The sequence below is a fragment of the Canis lupus genome, chromosome 15, assembly GCF_011100685.1.
Source record: "Canis lupus familiaris isolate Mischka breed German Shepherd chromosome 15, alternate assembly UU_Cfam_GSD_1.0, whole genome shotgun sequence".
Classification (NCBI taxonomy): domain Eukaryota; kingdom Metazoa; phylum Chordata; class Mammalia; order Carnivora; family Canidae; genus Canis; species Canis lupus.
In genome coordinates, this window is record NC_049236.1 from 50,646,902 (window position 1) to 50,667,420 (window position 20,519).

General features: G+C 36.5%; 2 protein-coding genes across 4 annotated transcripts in view; one reads left to right on the forward strand and one right to left on the reverse strand.

Moving 5' to 3' along the window:
* FBXW7 (F-box and WD repeat domain containing 7) overlaps positions 1 to 20,519 on the reverse strand; it is a 231,238-nt gene that overhangs the window by 104,042 nt on the left and 106,677 nt on the right. The window lies entirely within an intron of this gene.
* On the forward strand, positions 65 to 474 carry LOC100683388 (short coiled-coil protein). The gene has a single exon (XM_038559032.1). The coding sequence runs from the start codon at positions 163 to 165 to the stop codon at positions 409 to 411; it is 249 nt and encodes an 82-aa protein (XP_038414960.1). The 5' UTR covers positions 65 to 162; the 3' UTR covers positions 412 to 474.

Here is a 20,519-nt window from a genome sequence, read left to right on the forward strand (position 1 = left end):
CATACCATACACAAAACTAGACTCAAAATGGATGAAAGGGCCAGTTGGTCCAGGCTTCGGGGCCTGAGCGGTCCTCCCGGTTCCCTCCCGCTCCCGGCGCCTCCGACGGCAGACCATTCATCAAGGATTTTGTATCCAAGGCCCAAAAGCTTGTTACCCGAGATGATGAATGCCGACATGGATGCAGTTGATGCTAAAAATCAGGTGGAACTGGAGGAAAAAACACGACTCATTAACCAAGTGTTGGAACTGCAACACACACTTGAAGACCTCTCCGCAAGAGTAGATGCGGTTAAGGAAGAAAATCTGAAGCTAAAATCAGAAAACCAAGTTCTTGGACAATATATAGAAAACCTCATGTCTGTTTCTAGTGTTTTTCAAACAACTGACACAAAAAGCAAAAGAAAGTAAGGGATTGACATCCCTTCTATTTCATGGAATTGCTGCTGATCTTTTTTTCTTTAAAACTTGGATAGATTTAAAAAGTTATAGTACTTTTGTTTGTGGCTTAATTGAATATTTATGAAGATAACGTCAGATATAGGCAAAATTAAGAGCATAACGGAAGACTTCCATGAGTTTGTGTATAATATGTTAGTCTATAAAAATGTGCAAATGTATTGTAGACTTTATAATTAGAAATGCATATATTTATGAAACTTGAAAATGAATGTTTTATCAAATTTGATTTATAGGTTTAGCACTATCTTTTATTATAAGCATAGTAAGAGATAGAAGAACCACCGTGTTGTGAAAAGTGACCAAAATCAGGTACTGAACGCAAAGCTTTATGTACCCTGCCCACCATGTTGTGCCTCTTCTCCATTTGCTTCTTCCTTCTCGTTTCCCTTCCTCTAAGGAAAAAATTGGTTTCACATTTGTAAAGGTAATAGTTAATCATCTGTGAGAGTAACCTGAGCTTGAATTGTTGAAACTTATCTAAAATAAGATACTTTCTCAGTTAGGGTTTGTCATAGTAATAAGCTAGGATTGTTGATTTTTCTTTCATCAGTTGAAAACAGAGGCTATAAGTATGAAGACTTTTCTTTGTAACTGAATTATCAAATTGGGAAGGTTTGGTTAAAAACTTAATTTTTGCACAAAATAACCCCACTTGGTATCTGAAAAAATGAGCTCTGGTTATACGTTTGGAATAGAGTATTTTGAGAAAAACATTAATAGGATGGGAAGATACTTGGCAAACAGTAGTAACCAACTCCACATGTTTTTACTCCAGATTTGTGTGATCTCTAGCACAGACTAGGTATTTTGGGTGGTACACACACACACACACACACACACACACACACACACGAAGGTAGATTAAATGTAAATAACCTTATGTCAACCACATATAGAAGAGAACAGTTACAGAGTTTAGTCTTAACATTTATTTGTAGCACCCAGCAGATCAACTTTTGCAAAATCCCTTTAGAAGAGTGTTTTGGTATCAGAATCATGAATAATAAATGGGAGTTTTACATGTATACTAATTGATATTTTCTCAGTATTTTAATCTCACTACTTATCCCCAGAATTTTCTGTAAACCTAACTGCTTGGTTTGCAGAGTTTTAGCACCCTTTGACAGTTTGTAAGAATTTAGTTTGTAGATTCCATTTGGTAAGAAATTAGTATCGGAAGTAATGTTAAAATATTAACTAGGTAAAGACGTCCACTAATATAGTTTTGGTTGTTAGATTTGGGCTACTTTTAATCATGGAATAATATGTTTGTATTGGTGTAAGATTCAATGAATGACTTTAGCTGTAGGAATATAATAGTTATACTGCAAATATTTTGCATCCCTTTTGTGACCTAATTTACAAACATTTAAAATTGTGTTGCAATTTTGCTTTGCTGTTTAATAAAAAGCTGTTTCAGAAAAAAAAAAAAAAAATGGATGAAAGACCTTAATGTGAAATAGGAATCCATCAAAATCCTAGAGGAGAATACAGGCAGCAACTTTTGGGACCTTGGCCACAGCAACTTTTTACTAGACACACCTCTAAAGGCAAGAAAAACAAAGGCAAAAATGAACTATTGAGACTTCATGAAGATGAAAAGCTTTTGCACAGCAAAGGAAACAGTCAACAAAACCAAAAGACAACCTACAGAATGGGAGAAGATACTTGCAAATGACATATCAGATAATGGGCTAGTATCCAACATCTATAAAGAACTTTATCAAACCCAACACCCAAAGAAGAAATAATCCAGTCAAGAAATGAGAAGAAAGGGATCCCTGGGTGGCGCAGTGGTTTAGCGCCTGCCTTTGGCCCAGGGCGTGATCCTGGAGACCCAGGATCGAATCCCACGTCGGGCTCCCGGTGCATGGAGCCTGCTTCTCCCTCTGCCTGTGTTTCTGCCTCTCTCTCTCTCTGTGTGTGACTATCATAAATAAAATAAAATTAAAAAAAAAAAAAAAAGAAATGAGAAGAAATAAACAGACATTTCTCCAAAGAAGACATATAAATGGCCAACACATGAAAAACTGTTCAACATCACTCGGTATCAAGGAAATACAAATCAAAACCACAATGACATACCAACTCACACCAGTCAGAATAACTACAATTAACAAATCAGGAAACAACAGATGCGGTGAGGTTGTGGAGAAAGGGGAACACCCCCATGCAGTCTTGGTGGAAATGCAATATGGTGCAGCCACTCTGAAAAACAGTGTGGAGGTTCCTCAAAGAGTTGAAAATAGAGCTACTCTATGACCCAGCAATTGCACTACTAGGTATTTACCCCAAAGATACAAATGTAGTGATCTGAACAGGCACCTGAACCCCAATATTTATAGCAGTAATGTCCACAATAACCAAACTATGGAAAGAACCCAGATGTCCACTGACAGATGTATGGGTAAGGAAAATGTAGTGTGTATGTAATGTATGTGTGAATGCGCACACGCGCATGCACACACGCACACACACAAATGGAATACTATGTAGTCATTAAAAATGAAATCTTGCCATTTGCAACAAAGTGGATGGAACTAGTAAGTAAAATGAGTCAATCAGAGGAAGACAATTATCATATTATCTCACTCATGTTAAATTTAAGAAACAAAATGGAGGATCATGAGGAAAGAGAAAAAAATAAAACAAGACGAAATCAGATAGTGAGACAAACCTTAAAGACTCTTAATCGTAAAAAACAAACTGAGGGTTGCTGGAGGGGAGGGGGTAGGAGGACGGAGTAACTGGGGGATGGGCATTAAGGAGGGCATGTGATGCAATGAGAACTTGGTATTACATAAGACTGATGAATCACTGACCTCTAACCTCTGAAACTAATAATATATGTTAATTGAATTTAAATAAAATTTTTTAAAAAGAAAATCAAAATGAAGAGAAAACACATTTACAGTACTGTCCTGTATTTATCAATGAAAATCCACCTATAAGTGGACCCATGCATTTCAATCCTGTATCATTCTAAAATCACCTGTATATGGAAAACACTCCCAATGTTCTAGGACATTGCAAGTGCTCAGTAAAGAAGTGCCTAATGTTATTATTTCCCTCCTCAAGTTACATGTTGAACCTACTATTTAATAGGCAGTCTGCTGGCATGAGTCTTTTCCCCAGATGGTAGTAACATAGGTCAGTGCATTGATAGGAAGCTTGCAGGCCACCTAGCAGGTAGGACTGGAGATTCAATGGGGAAAACAGTAAATCAGTAAGTAGCCTGAGGAAGCACATCAACCAGGAAAATTGCTGCTCAATTAATTTTTCTTTTATTTTGTAAAATACCTGGTGAGATCTTTTGCAAGTCATTTTAACATTTCATAATAAATGTACTTCTCCTGGTTTGTGTATTTTATTTCTCCATCAAAATACGGGTGTTTGTATTTACTCCAGTCATACCTTATTTAAATGGCATTTTCAAGTCAGCTTATCAAAAATTGTGGGCTTCCATGTCTTACCCAATTAACCAGTTGGCAGGATTAGTTTTTTGCTCCAATGGTTAAAGCTTTTGGTTATGGCTTTGTCAACATGTTGTCTTTTCTAAAAAGTACCACAATAAACTGAAAGGTTAAAAAAAGAAAAAGGAAAAGGAAAAGGAAAAGAAAAAAAAAGAAAAAGAAAAAGAAATGCATGCTCAAGAGTTTAGGGGTGATGGTGCATCCTGTTGACAAGTTATCAAATGGTTCTGGGGCTAAGTAAGTTCTTAATAGTGTACTTGGGACTTTTTTGAAAGTTTAAAAAAAGGTGGTAAAGAGGGAAAAATCTGGACAACATTCTGGTTCCCACTTCTGCTACAAATTACCTTTGCTTTGTCCTGATAATTTGGTCTCCCACTCACATCATCACTAAGTCCCAAGTGTATCTCTTCAATAGATCTACAATCCATTCCCCTTCTCTAGTGCTGTTTAATAAGCAGATACTATGTGCCTCTTCCTCCAAACTATTTGAATCACATCCCTAGCGATCTTCACATCTTCTGTATGCCATGCCTCTCACCTACCCTCTATACTGCTGCCAGAACATGAAATGTCAACACCTAAGTGGCAGTTTCCAAACATTTTACATGCTGAAGCCCTTGCTCAAATGAAGGCAAGATATTAAGTAAAGAAAGAGCTTGTGAGAGACAACTGGAGAAAGGGAGAGAATAGTGTATACAGAAAGAATGGGCAACCAAGTGATTCTGCAAAACTTTTTAAAGTACTATTCTATAGAATAAAATCTGAACTCCTATGCACAGTACACAAGATGTTCCTAATCTGGTCCCACCTCTAACCATCCTAATGCAAACTTGTTTGTCTTAAACTGGATATTACCCAACAATATTGATCTACTTGTATTAATACACTATATGTTCTTATGTGTCTATATCTTTGTAAAAGATGTCTTCCTCTCTCTGACACATTTCTTTGCCCACCCTTTACGAACCCTATCTGGCAATGTAAGTCACCTTCCTTCATTCTTCTATTCTCTGTCACAGAACTTGCTGAAATTGGCAAGCACAGGTCTTAAATATAAGGACCTCCCCTCTTCTACTTGTTTTAAAAAAAAAGATAGTGGTAAAACATTTAGGAAAAAGTTGGGACCGTGGACTTCTAATAAAAGAAATGCCGTGGGGATCCCTGGGTGGCTCAGCGGTTTAGCGCCTGACTTTGGCCCAGGGCGCAATCCTGGAGTCCTAGGATCGAGTCCCACGTTGGGCTCCAGCATGGAGCCTGCTTCTCCCTCCTCCTGTGTCTCTGCCCCCCTCCCCATGTCTATCATAAATAAATTAATTAATTAAAAAAAAAAGAAAGAAAAGAAATGCCGTAACTATCAGGTTCATAGTAAGGGGTAGTAAGCTTGAGCACAGAGGGCTGACATGTGAGTTTCTTTGTAAATGTATATTATAAAAAGTAGGCTAGAAAAGTGAACATGTTTGCTATTTCAATTGTCTCACCTTCCAATTCCATGAAGAAGACAGGAACTACTTTTGCTTTTTTTCTCTTTGGATGTTCCGAAAATACATACCAAGTATATATTATAATGCTACGCTTTAAAACGCAGAGATATACCAACAATTATACACAGACAATATATATAGGCTTTCTTCACATTTAGGAGGTGATACTCAACTGAACATATAGCTTTATTACAGTCCATATAATCTATTACTTCATATAATTTCTTAAACTGTTAACCAACAAATACATACAAAATTCATAGGATAATTTTTCCATTTCCTAGAACAGATTCAGTAACTTTTCTTGCACATTGTAAAATAAAAAGCAGAAAGAATACAGTTTTTAAGTATGAAATGTAAGTGTTCATCTTACATTGTTACCAGATATTTCTATTTGTAATAGTTCAAGACTGAAGTCTACTTCTGGAAAACACACCCTGTCACTGAACAAATAGATCCCACCTCTTTTAGGTAGAAAGGTGCTGACACTATAGCTTGCAGCAGGAGGAGTGTCAGTTTGCATATAAATGCTAAAATCTGTGTGACAAAAGTCAACAATCAGAGAAGTCATTCAAGTACTAACTAGTCATTCACCATTCAATACAGAATGGAAAAATGGGTGAGACACAAACAGCTGACTAGAAAAGATATAAAAGAATAAACATATGAAAAGGTACTCGGTGAAATTAGCCATCAAGGAAATGCAAATTAAAACCACAATACAACTTTCCATCCACAAAAATTGCTAAATTAAAAGGGACCAACTGCCAGGAAACGTTGATAAAAATAGGAAATAATTAAAACTCATACATGGCTAGTGGGATTGTAAAATGTTACTACCACTGTAGAAAACCATTTGGCAGTTTCTTATAAAAACAGGCAGCCTGTGAGCTAGCACGTATGCTCCTATGTACTTACCCAACAGAAAAGTCCAAAGTAGTCTGGTACAAGAATGCTTGTAACAGTTTTACGCAGAATAGCCAAAACTGAACCCAACTCAAGTGTTCATCAACAGAAGAATGGATAGAGACATATTCATATAATGGAATGGTACACAGAAATGAGAGTGCACTTTTGATACATGAAACAAAATGAGTATCAAAAACAGTGTGCTGAGTGAAAGCAGCCAGAAAAAAAAATTATAAGATACCATTTATATGATGTTTAAGAATACAAGAAACTAATCTACAGTAATAGTAATCAGAATAGTAATCAGAACAGTTGTTGCCTACGTGAGGATTGAATGGAATGGAGAGTAATTCAGGGAGTGACAAATTATTCTACATCCTGACTAAGGCATTGGTTACATAGGCATATGTATTGTCAAAACTCATCTATGGATTGTACTTTACATAAAAAGCACTTCGATTAAAAATATATGTATTAATTGAGGACAAGGGAAAAATTTCTCTGCCTTCTTTGACTCTCCCATTGTGAGCCTGTTAAATGCTGAAAGAGGCTTTGGACTTCTTAGCTCTGGGCCCATTCACTGGATCTTCTCTACACTAATAGCAGATACAGTCACATTATAGAGGCAGGATAAAAGCCCAGAATACTGATTTTTCCACTTCAAGAGGCAAGGTGGCAGTTTTTGCAGAGTCCACAACTCCTCGCACTGGGGAATCAGCACATCATTCACTGTGAAACATTCTATAGCAGGTAGAGAGAACTTTAAATGAATGAAGAATGAGAAAGAGCTAAAACAGCAATTGTATCAGAAGGAAAACCAATCTTGAAGCCACTACCCTAAAGAGCCAATGACCACAGGACCAAAGAAAACAAGAATCTGCTAAATTTCAGAAATAACTCAGCATCTTTAAGGAAAACAACAGCACCACTATCCGCAAGCACTGACTCAACTCCTTGTAGCTCTGGCCTCTATTCTATCATTTTACAATAAAGTTTTGAAGTTCAGAAAAACACCACTATATACAGAAAACATATTGTCTATAGAAAACTAATGAGTCTGTTTCTTTAATAGAGTTCCCATCTTAGCATAGTTTTAGCACGGTAGTTAATGTGGACCACAAAGGGAAAAAAATGTCTTCTCGTTATCTGTTTTTTAAATTTAGGAATTCTATTCTCATTTGCTACTGCTTGATGCCCCCTTGCCTGAGTTTTTAGAGGGTTTCAGTCAGTATGTTAGAACTCAGGTACCTGCTGCCTGCATTTCTTTTCTTGCTCACTGAGAAAAAGCAATGACCTCAATTTAGATGAATATATCAGAAAATCACTATTCATAGAAGACTCTAAGAAACAATCATTCCATCTTCCTCTTCAAATTCTTGGCTGGAAGGTTGAGCAGGCATATTGGGGGAAAACACTGCCTGACCACACTGCACACAGTATAGTTTCAGAAATGTGTATTTGAATTGAAAAACAGAAATATTTTAACTCTCGAGCAGCTCGGGTGGCTCAGCAGTTTAGCGCCACCTTCAGCCCAGGGCCTGATCCTGGAAACCTGGGATGGAGTCCTATGTCCGGCTCCCTATATGGAGCCTGCTTCTCCCTCTGCCTATGTCTCTGCCTCTCTCTCTCTGTCTCTGGGTCTCTCATGAATAAATATTTTTTAAAAAGAAATATTTTAACTCTAACATGAGCTTGGTACTGGTGATACAATGCTGACCAAAGTCATAAGGTCTGAATAAAAAAAAAAAGAGAGAGAGTGCAGTGCTAAAATATGCTGTTTTTGAAAAATTATGAAAAATAAAATCTACCCTAGTTGGATCTTTGTAAGACATACAAATGAGAAAATTTTCTAAAACTGTATAATTATAGTGAAACCAAATAAAATAAACTTCATTCCAGCCAGCTTCACCACTGCCCAGCAATGTCCTTATCTGTCAATACTACGGTGACTGAAAAAGCAAAGAAAACAAAAACCATTACCACCACCAAGAAAATAAAAAATCTAAAACATTAATTCTAACAAGAAATATTTATAATCCACTTAAAACCATTCCTTTTTTCTTCCTTTTTAGTTCAGACTGAGAGCTTTTATTTTCTAAATGATAAGAAGTATCATGATTTTCTTACAAAGATCTCCTCTATTTATGTAGAAATAAAGCAATACTGTCATGATGATTAAATTAGTAAACTAGATCCCTTACATAATGATCTGTAATTTTCAGACAAGAAATTTTTAAAATTTTTCAGGTTATAAAACAGTATTTCTGGACAAACCTAACAAGGCAGTGGTTGTAAAACACTCTCAAACTTCCAAACACCCTCAATCTTAGTACAATGCTGTGTTGTACACTCAATCTAAAACTAAGAGGAAGCATTGTGGGATGGTCACAACTCAAATTCCTTATCACAATGAGGACTGCCTAAGGATTTTACCACTAAACTTAGCCATTCAAATAACTGGGAAGACAGTAACAGTGGTCACTGCTCTTCAAAACTAGTGACTTTCAGATCTGTTAGGAAGAATATTTCTTAGAACTTCAAGTTTCTAATAGGATTCCTTCACTCTGAAGTTATTCTTCCCACCCAGACAAATTTAGATCACTAACTCAAAGAATAATTACTGGAACTCATAAAAATATGCCTTTTTCTACTGCAGCAATTCACCTACTCCAGATAAAGAAACAAAAATTGTTAAGAAGAAATCCTGTAAGTTAAGAAGCCTGTTTTATATTCAGATTAGTAAAGATGCTTCTACTGCATTCCCATAATCAGCAAACATTTACAGAGAGCCCACTAGGAACTAACAGCTTATTCATCGAATCGAGAACCTTGAGATCATTATTCTCATTTTACCAAATAGGAAACAGACTCAGATTAAGGTCACTTGCCCTACGATCTATAGTTACCAAGATTTACCAACATGTTAAAACAATGAACCAATGCCTGAACCAAGGTTCAGATTCATTCCACTAGACCAGCCTGTCTTCCAACAAGGCATAATCAAGGATCTTACAGCAGCAAGAGAAACAAAAGGCACAAGTGACAATAACAGGACACCATCACAAGGATCTCTTTGATATAAAAGCACCTTCTTAAGATAAAGACCACTCTTCTTTGTCAGACCCCTAAACACCATCTTTCTTCCAATCAGGGCCTTGGACAGTGGGTCTAGACCCAATCCAAAAAAAAAAAAAAGACTTTTAGGCTGCCCCTAGCAAAGTAAAAGAAATCATATGAGATTTTCCCTAGGCTCCTTTCAGGAAAAAGGGGACACCCTTTATCTCCGTTTCACCCAAAAACCCAAAAACACTCTAATTGCTTTTGCCCACTAGTTACAAAGTGCTCTTAAAGCTATATTTGAATCTGTAAATATAGCTCTAGAGTTACATATGATTACAAGTATTCTGACAGTTTAAATTGGTAAGATTTTAGGTAAAACAATGAAATCAAATTGTATAGACTAGAATTCAAAGTAGTTATCCAACTTTGTAGTCTCATTTCTTCATCAAATTCTCAACACAGGGCAGCATGGGTGGCTCAGTGGTTTAGCACCGCCTACAGCCCAAGGCGTGATCCTGGAGGCCCGGATCTAGTCCCACATCAGGCTTCCTGCATGGAGCCTACTTCTCCCTCTACCTGTGTCTCTGCTTCTGTCTCTCTCTCTCTCTCTCTCTCTCGATTAAATAAATAAAACCTTTAAAAAAAAAAATTCTCAACACAACTGCAAAATAAGTATTACCTATTACTGAATATTACTTTATGCCAGGCCTTGCTAAATGTTTTACATATGAAATCAGATTTCATTGTCAAAACAAACTTATGATGTAGATTCTATTTTAAAGATGATGAGGTTCAGAAAGCATGCTATGCTGCCTCTTAAGCACTGTCCATCTGATACACAGTTTCTCAGAACCTCTATCTTTCTGAATCACACTCCAGGGCAGTGGAAATCACACAGTCCTGTGATTAAAGATAAACCATTCCTGGCTCCAGAAGAGTTTTTCATTTGAGGTAAGAATAAGGAATAATATCAATACCAATGAAGAACATTAAGAAGGGTATCCTTTCAGCACAATGTCAAAACCAAGTTGACAGTGAAACAGCTGCATAAATTTGAAAAAAAAATCCATTGGGTTAACAGCCCAGGTTCAGTAGTTAGACTATACAAATTCTAAAGACTTAATGTCTTTAAATCTGTTACCTCATCTGCAAAAGATGGTACCTCTATTTAAATGGTACCTCTATTTTACAGGATTATGTAAGGATTAGAGAGACAACATACGCAAAATGTTTAAAGATGTGTCTGACAGCTTTAAGTGAGTACTTAATACATTATTTTTATTAGCTATTAAACAACTTTCTGTTTCAATTTTAAGAAGGCTTAAATAGGCTAACTTCATCATGAATTAAGTATAACAGAAGAAAGGAGATCAGCTCAGCAATCATGAAAGATACTCAAATTCAAATCTTTTTTTTTATTTTTTTTAAAATTTTTTTTTTAATTTTATTTATTTATTTATTTATGATATTCACACAGAGAGAGAGAGAGAGGCAGAGACATAGGCAGAGGGAGAAGCAAGCTCCATGCACTGGGAGCCCGACGTGGGATTCGATCCCGGGTCTCCAGGATCGCGCCCTGGGCCAAAGGCAGGCGCTAAACCGCTGCGCCACCCAGGGATCCCTCAAATTCAAATCTTTACTCAATTTGAGATAGAGTACTCACAAGGTTAAACTATCTTCCAAACTAAAATATACCAAAGGTTGGTTACATAGGGAAAGATGCATTTCCAACTCTTTTTCAATAGCAGGAAAACCATTCTCTAATCTCTCAAAGGACAGGAATAGGGTCAGTGGTATTTAAAGTGTGGTGGGCAGGCCCCTAACATGCTGAGACTTTCCAGATCTTTGAGGTCATATCTACTTTCATAATTCCCAGAAGTTATTTTTTTAAAAAAAAAAAAAAAGAAGAAGAAGTTGGGGATCCCTGGGTGGCTCAGTGGTTTGGTGCCTGCCTTTGGCCCAGGGCGCGATCCTGGAGTCCCGGGATCAAGTCCCACGTCAGGCTCCCGGCGTAGAGCCTGCTTCTCCCTCCTCCTGTGTCTCTGCCTCTCTCTCTATGTCTATCATAAATAAATAAATAAATCTTTTTAAAAAATAAAATAAAAAATAAAAGAAGTTATTGGTTTTTGCACTTATTCTCTTCCGAATGTATATAATCTCTGACTGCTTAACTTGTGATGATGCCATTACTCTAATGGCTGATTCAACTATGTTTGTGCTTTTAAAATTTCTTGGTTTTAATTTTTTTTTTTAAGTGCTGGGTGTTTTTTAGGATTTTATTTATTTGAGAGAGAAAGAGCGAGAGCACTAGGGTGGGGGGGCAGAGGGAGAGGCAAACACTCCATTAAGCAGGGAGCCCTACATGGGGCTCAATTCCAGGACCCTGAGATCATGACCTGAGCTGAAGTCAGATACTTAACCTCAAGCCACCCAAGCACCTCTCAGTTTTAATTTTTAATACAACAAATATCAATAAATAGAATTTTCATAACAAAAACTATTTGGGGTCCTCGGTAATTTTCAAGAATGTAAAGGGGTTCTAAGACCAAAATCTGAAAACTGCTGCTCTAGGTGGTCAGAAAAGTTATCAGCCACGCAAAGGCAAAGAGATTCAACCAGAAAGCTTTAGAGGTATTCTTTTCTCATTACCTTATTTTAGAGCTTCAGAATCTGACTCTAGAAATTTAAGTACCCTGCCAAAATCAAAACAGCTGAGGAAGGGAGGAGCTCAATTGGAAGTGAGGTCTTTAGACTCCCAGATTCTCTTTAATTGGTCATAAGCACGGCATATGAAAAATGTGCCTTAAAGGGTACTGTAAATATTCATGAATACTGGTCAAGTGCTTATATTAGCACCTCACACACAGCAGCTGTTCAATAAATAGTAGTAGTACAGATGACAGAGGACCAAACCTCTGCTCAAATACCTTTAGAGATCAGCAACCTCTACAACCTGGACATGTTGCACTTTTTGATGAATTTTATATTTACTTCCTCCTTTACTAAATTTGAAATCTCCCTCCTTGAATTTCTACCCAGTATGGACTTTATGGTTGTTACATAAATGAAATCTAATCCAATGCTACCTACCTTATTTTTCAAGCATAACCACCCCAATTTCGTTAAATCATTACTGAAATGGCATGACTTGGACTCTCTCACCATCCTAAGAGCTCCAAATGATTACTCCTCTCAAAGTGTAATACTCAAAACTAAACAGTCTTCCACATGTGGTCTCCACATACTTAGGTCCCTGGTTTTCCTTCCTCTGGATACTGTTGATCTATTAATGTAGTTGGTCTTTCTAATTTTACAGAGCTCCCTCTTCTGTTATATACAGTGTTAAAAACAAACAAACAAACAAACATGCAGCTTGCTTTCTGAGATGTCTTGGCCCTATTCTTCCCAACTTTCACTTGGCACTTCTCTTTCCTTTGTCCCCGATTCCTTGCCATTTTGATTCCATTTCTGCATTTTCTCCTTTAGGGTGACGAGGCCCTATTTTGAAAGACACCCCTGGTAGGTCAGTTTTGAGAGTTTGCAGGGGTTAAACTACCCATGCCCTCATAGTCCTTACTGAGGGCCCACTGCACTCATTCATTGTTGGAGTAGGCAAAAGACCTACCAGTTTCATCTGCTAGTTGGCCAGCTGGCTTTTCCAGTTAACTATTTGAGGAATTCTCTTGTTGCCAAGTCTGATCCCCATTATTTCCCTTTCGCTTTTTTCCTACTAATACATGATATAGTCAAGTCTTGCAGCTATTGGTGTTTTGCCCTTTACCTAGTGGTATTTTAGGGTTCAGGGAATATACACTGTCAGGGATAAATATGGCCCACAAGTTCTTTGTTTTGGTACCTTGTTTATCTGCTTATACATAAATTCAGAAAGACACAAAACTAGATGGCTGTCTTCTTTCCAGATTTTTGCTTTAAGTTAACTTAAAAGTTTTAAGCTAATTTTTTAAGGAGCTATCTCAAAAGGATGATCTCATAGATCATCCTGGGAATAACATATTACTATCACAATTTTTTTTTCCTGAAACGGTTTCTGCTTTGCCCTCTTTCTTGAATGACTGCTTCACTGGGTATGGATATATGACTGACAGTTTTCTTTCAGCAAATTGAAGATATTATTCCACTATCTTTTAGCCTCCACTATTGCTATTAAAATTCAGCCAAATGCCAAACTGTAGCTCCTTTATAAGGAAACTGTCTTTCCTCTGTAGTTGTTTTTTAAATACTTTCTTTATCCTGACTGTTCTATGTGTTCTACACTATCATGTATCTAGATGCGAATTCATTTTTATTTATCCTGTTTGAGATTCACAAAACTTCCTGAATGAGCTTCCATAATTCTAGGAAATTCACAGCCATTCTCTCTTTGAGAATTTATTCTCCCTTCTTTTTATCATTTCTTTTTGAAACTCCAGTTAGAGGTGTTAGACTGTTACATTCTGTTTTCCACATTTCAACCTTTTTTTTTTTTATTCATCTACTTGTCTCTTTTTTTTTTTTTTAAGATTTTATTTACTTATTCATGAGAGGCACAGAGAGAAAGAGAGAGGCAAAGACACAAGCAGAGGGAGAAGTAGGCTCCAATGCAGGGACCCTGACATGGGACTAGATCCCTGGTCTCCAGGATCACACCCTAGGCTGAAGGCGGTGCTAAACCGCTGAGCCACCTGGGCTGCCCCATCTACTTGTCTCTTAAGATGCATTCTTCTTTGGAACTTTGTAGAATTCTCTGAGCCCTGGGGTAAATTAACAATTGCTCCAGAGAAAACTCGGGTTTTTTCAGCTAGTTGCTCAAAAACACTACCACTTCTGATTACCACTTTAAGTTCACTGCTTGAGGATTTCAGAAATACATACAGTTCTATGTGAGAAGCTACTTGTGGTTACAAATTCAGAAGGTAGGGGAAGGATCCTATACCCAAAACTAAAACTAAGACTGAAAGTCCCTCACTGTCCATTTTCATGTGGTAGGTTTATTTTTTGTTCATCCTTATAGAACCTTTTGGGCTCTCACTTTATATGTGGGCCTCATATTAGACACTCATCTTTTGGGGGCCTTCTGATTTACCACCTTGTCTCCAGCACTTAAGGTTGCCCTTAAATTAGAAGGCCAAGGTCTCCACCTTGTGAAAAACTCCCAGGGCAAAAACTGGCTTTTGCCCACTCTTAGCTCCCAGCGTCTCTTATTTTAGCCCACAATGGATTTCTTTGTTGTCATGTCAGCACTGCAGTTAAATCAATACATTTATCTACCTATCTCTTTACTTTATCTGGCACTTTGGTTGTTACATTTGAGACAGTTTTCAGAGTACCTATTTGGTATTCCACATTACTGCCAAGAACAGAAGTCATAATTCCTTGCAGGGAGACCCTGGATGATTTTACAACGAATATAATATTTAAAATGCATACTAAAGTACTTGTTAGGTGGTACTCTGGGGTGGAGAAGGAAAAACATAGTATAAAAGTAGCTAATTAAAGAAATAAAGATGTGTGAGATGTTTGGTTTTGCTGGGCTTAAAACTAAATTGTAGGGTACAGAATTACTAGAAATGAAACTGATAGACTAGGAGATGAGGCTCAAGACAGAGAGGATCCAACCCTTGAGAATCTCTGTATGCCATGATAAGGAAGATGAACTTGAGACTGGCAATCACCAAAGGGCTATAAGCAGGGAGTTGACACTGTCATATACATTCATTAAAAAGATTATTCTAACAGAAATGAAAGAAAACAAATGGAAGAGACAAGAAAGTAGAGCCTTTCTATTCAAAATCAGGTCTTCCACCAGCAGTGGACTGTCATCACCTGGAGCTTGTTAGAAATGTAAAATTTCATGCCCTACTCCAGATCTACCTAATTAAAACCTCATTTGTAACCAGAACCCCAGTGATACATCTGTAAAGTCAACTGATGTCAAAACAATGATCTGCAAAGCCAGTGAACACAGCTTTATTTTAAATTTCAAGGAAAAAAATCTTAATTATTCGGAGTACATGACATTCATTTGATGTTCAGTGTTGCTTTATTTGTCTAATAACAAGCTATTAATATCATAGATCCTTAATAGGCTTAAATTGTTAGGTTTAAATTTGAGGTTTTGACACTATAGACGTATGCTATGTAGTGATTAGTTATTTAGTTGTGACATAAATTTGAGCCCATTAACATGCTGCTAAGAACAAAACATTTAGTGAACAGTAGACTATTCAAAGTAGCTTTTTATTTTTCCACTCATTGTTACACATGTGGTAACTCTCAAGGATTTAAAAAAAAATAGTAGAGGGAGTGGGAAGAACCCTTCTGTTTAGTGATAGAAGTAAAAAGGTCTAAGTATTTGATGCTTTTAATTAAAAATTATTGTAAGAAATGGAGAGAGTTCTAAGCTATAAAGCTATTCTGCATTTTCGGTGTTTCATTTAAAGTCTCTAGCTACATTCCTACTTAAAGTCAAGTGCGTAATATATTTGAACCACTTCATCAAATTGAATAAATATTATCATCAGAATTCAAATTTTAGAAAAGTGCTTTTTAAAAAAAGTCTTATTCTCAAAGTAAGCTGCATCAAAATCACTGGGAGATGGGGGCCTTAAATGCAGAAACCTGAGTCCTAGCCTAGATCCACTGAATCCAAATCTGCATTTTTAATAAGCAGTTTCCAAGTAATTCTGTGAACATACAAGTTGTTTTTTTCCCCAAATCTGGATATTTTAATTGTTCATTTATTGACTTTTTATTTGAATATAAGACATACATCAGGGACACTTGGGTGGCTCAGTGATTGGGCATCTGTCTTTGGCACAGGGTGCGATCCCGAGGTCCCGGTATCAAGTCCCACATCAGGCTCCCTGCAAGGAGCCTGCTTCTCCCTCTGCCCATGTCTCTGCTTCCTCTCTGAGTATCTCTCATGAATAAATAAATAAAATCTTAAAAAAAAAAAAGAGAGAGAGAGAGACATCAAAATGTGCCAGCACCAGATAAAAAAAAATAGAACATTCTGATAGTCTAGAACCCCTCTACTGACTAGAAATTAGCCCTTTATTCTAGAAATTAGGATATACAATAGGGAAAGGACAGTCTCTTCACTAAATGGTGCTGGGAACACTGAACAGCCACATGCAAAAGAATGAAACTGGAACCCTATTTTACACCATAAACAAAAATCAATTCAAAATAGATTAAAGACTTAAATGTAAAATCTGAAACAATAAAACTCCTAGAAGAAAACATAGGGGGTGAGTTCTCTGGCACAGGTCTTGACAATGTTGGATTTGACACCAACAGCAAAAGCAATAAAATAAACAAGTGGGACAGCATCAAACTGAAAAGCTTCTGCACAGCAAAGAAAATCATCAACAAATGAAAAGGCAATTTATGAGAAAAATATTTCCAAGTATCTAAAATATCTAAATATCTAGTATCTAAAATACATAAAGAAGTCATACAATCAATGCATGCGCCTGGTTGGCTCAGTCAGCTAAGCATCTGCCTTTGGCTCAAGTCATGATCCTGGGGTCGTGGGAATCAAGTCCTGCAGCTGGTTCTCTGCTCAGCAAAGAGTCTGCTTCTCCCTCTCCCTCTAACCTTTCTCACCACTCATGTACTCTGTGTCTCTCAAATACACAAATAAAATCTTTAAAAAATTTAAAAAGTCATACAACAGAATAGCAAAAAAAAAAAAAAAATCTGTGGGAAGAGGAACTTCAAAAGACAAATGGCCAACAGATACATGAAAAGGTGTTCCACATCATAATCACCAGGGGAATGCAAATCACAACCACAATGAGCTATCACTTCACACCTGTTAGAATGACTTTCATCAAAAGACAAGTGATAACAAGTGTTGGGGAGGATATGGAAAAAGGGAACCATTGTGCACTGTTGGTAGAAATGCAAACTGGCAGAGCCACTATGGAAAACAGCATGGAGGTTCCTCAAAATATTAAAATAGAATTACTATACGACTCAGCAATCCCACTTGTGGGTCGATAACCAAAGGAAATGAAAGCAGGATATTGAAAAGATATGTACGCTCCCACTTACTGCAGCATTATTCACAATAGCCAAGATACATAAACAACTTAGTGTCCATCAGTGGATAAACACATACAGAAAAGCAGCACATATATATAAACACACAATGGAATATTATTCATACCGGAGAAAAAAAGGAAATCCTGACATTTGCAAGACCATGAATGGATCTTGGGGAATGCTAAGTGAAATTAATCAAAGACAAATACTGCATGGTATCTCTCATATGTCAAGAAATGTTTTTAGTCATATTCATAGAAATAGAGCAGAAAAGTAGTTGCCAGAGGCTAAGGGTGGGAGAAATAGGGAGAAGTTATTAATCTTCAGCTATAAGATTAATATTGTCTGAGGATTCAATGTAAAACATGGTGTCTATAGCTGATAACACAACTATATAATTGAAATTTGCTAAAAGAGTGGAAATTAAATGTTCTCTCTCAACACATACAAAAGAAAAGCATGAAGGGTTATGGATGTGTTAATGAACTAGATGTGGGGAATCTTTTCACAACGTATACACATATAAAAATCACCATGATGTACTTTAAATATCCTACATTTTATATGTTGATTATACCCTGTTGAAGCTGAAATTAAAAAAAAAAGGAACATTCTAATACTCCAGAACCCCCTCTAGTGACTACTTCTAGAAACTAACTCAAGATCCACAAAGGTAACCACCATAATATCTTTTAACATCATAGATCAATTTTGCCTGCTTTTGAACTCCATTTAAATGAAATAATGAGTTTATATCTGTTTGGAGGTTTATTTGCTCAGCATTGTGTCTTTAAAATTTGTTTACATTGCTTATCTGTAATTGATCCATTTTCATTCTCATTCCTGTGTAATTTCTATTGTATAAAAATACCAAGAGTAAAAATACTATTTATATGTTCTACCTCTGATGGGTATTTGTATACCACCACATTTGTATGCAAACCATAATGCTATTATACATTATTTAGAAAAATATGTACTCTTGTACCTTTGGCAAGTTTTTGTTTTTCCAATCTAAAATTTTAAAAATTACCATTGCTTAATTCCCTCTGACAACATATAGGGTTTCAGCTTTCAAATACAGTTCTAAAAGTTCTACTAGTATATGCTGCAGCAATACAGCATTACTCCCTCTCCTAAATGAACTATAGCACTAAGAAATTAAATAACAAGGGGAAGCATTTCTTTATAAAATTACTCATTAGTAAATGAAAAAGAAATGAGAAAATCAGAACACCATCATTTTGTAACCATCAATAAATGAATGGACGGAAGCACCAAATATCAGCAGCTGCTAACATCACAAAAGGAGGGATGCCAGACACTGGGTGAGTTCTAATGAAATAACACTACCCACTAGACAGAGGGGTCAAACCACATCTAATAAAGCCTCTAGATCCTGCTGCCAGCCTGAGGAAATAAAAGGAACAGATGAATGTGCTGAACTGTACTAAATGTATACAATTGGTCAAATCTAGACTATGAAAATACAGGTCAAAAATAAATTTGAGGAGAAAGATATGGAAAATATCTGTAGATTTAAAAAGACAAAGAAATAGCAACGATTTTTAAAATGGTCAAGACTAAACAATAGTATCTAGGAAGACACACTTGGGTGAGAGAATTACAAACACAAGGAAATGATTAGTGTTAAGAGTAATTTAGAGGAAGGGAGTTCCTTAAAGGAAGGGAATATGATTGTTTCAGGGCACACAGAGAAGCATCTGGCATAGCTGGCAAACTTCTTTGCATTGAGAGCTGTGTGGTAGTTACAAAGATGTATTATCTTAACACAAAAAGGTTTATGTTATAGTTTTCTATATCTATATTTTCTATATCTATATTTTACAATCTTAAAAAGTTGAGATTATAGAAAAGATCTGCTAATATAAGAACTCCCCTACAGATTCATCAGCAATGGGCCAGTGTCACCTGGATTATTTCCAACAACGGCTTTCATTCCAAACTGTCACAGTAAGTAGGATCTCAAAATAAAGCAAAAGGAGATACAGAATCTGACAAAGTATCTTTACATGCCTAATGCCCATCTTGATGATTCTAATAGAAACTATTCAGGACAATATTCAAACTCACTGTTCCTGCTGCAATGTAACAGCTGCCAAATTTCACAAATTCAACAAATTTGGGAATGCAACACATAGCTCGAAGCCAATTAATCTACTTTTAGACATCTCCTCACGCCACTATTCCACAAGCATTGTGCAAAACATAATTCACTTGTGCAGTTGAGGAACATGTCACACCTGCCAGATCACTTGGCTTTTCTAGATTTCTTCCAAAGTCAAAGAAGCCATAAGAATTCAACCAAAAGGTGCAAGGGATATCGCCCTCACTGTATAAACATAAGACTTCAATTTCTCTTTAAAAATTAAGTATGTGTGTGAATAAATACTAAGCCATAATCACCTTATTTCTGTAAAAATTCATCTCAATTTCAATTGGCAATCCGAAGAAATTTTTGGTGTCTCATTTTAGAGTTAGAAAGTCCAATCATATTTTTCCAATATTCTAAACCCCTGATTACATTAAAACATAGTTATACAGACACTCTTTTGAGATATATGCTCTGTTTCTTTTTCCTACCACTCCAAAGTTTGACCACGAAATTACAATAAACTACCAACTATGTACTAGGCAATGAAACAGATAATGTGACATGTACAAAGACAACTATCATATCCTTAAGAGAGCCTGAAATCTAGTTGGAGATATGTTAGTACTTTGTATTATCAAACAATTACCTGATCTTATATTATGCTCTAGATACATGATAAAAGTTCCAAGAAGGAAGAAATCTTATGTGACCAGAAACCGAACACAGCTCTGCACATGACGAAACTTAATAAATCCTACTGGAAGGAACAAAGGAAAGAACAAAAAGAACTGGTGCAGTTACACATATATACAGAATTTAAGTAGGGTCCCTCAACAACTAGCAACACAAAATTTACTCCCTGCCCAAAAAAGAGTCCTAAAATCTGAATATACAACAGGCACACATTTTCTTCATAATTTAGCTTCTCAGAAATTGATGGCATACCATCATTTAAACAGCAGCATTTTT

Coding starts and splice junctions, on each gene's coding strand:
- LOC100683388 (XM_038559032.1), top strand. CDS start 163: ATGATGAATGCCGACATGGATGCAGTTGATGCTAAAAATCAGGTGGAA.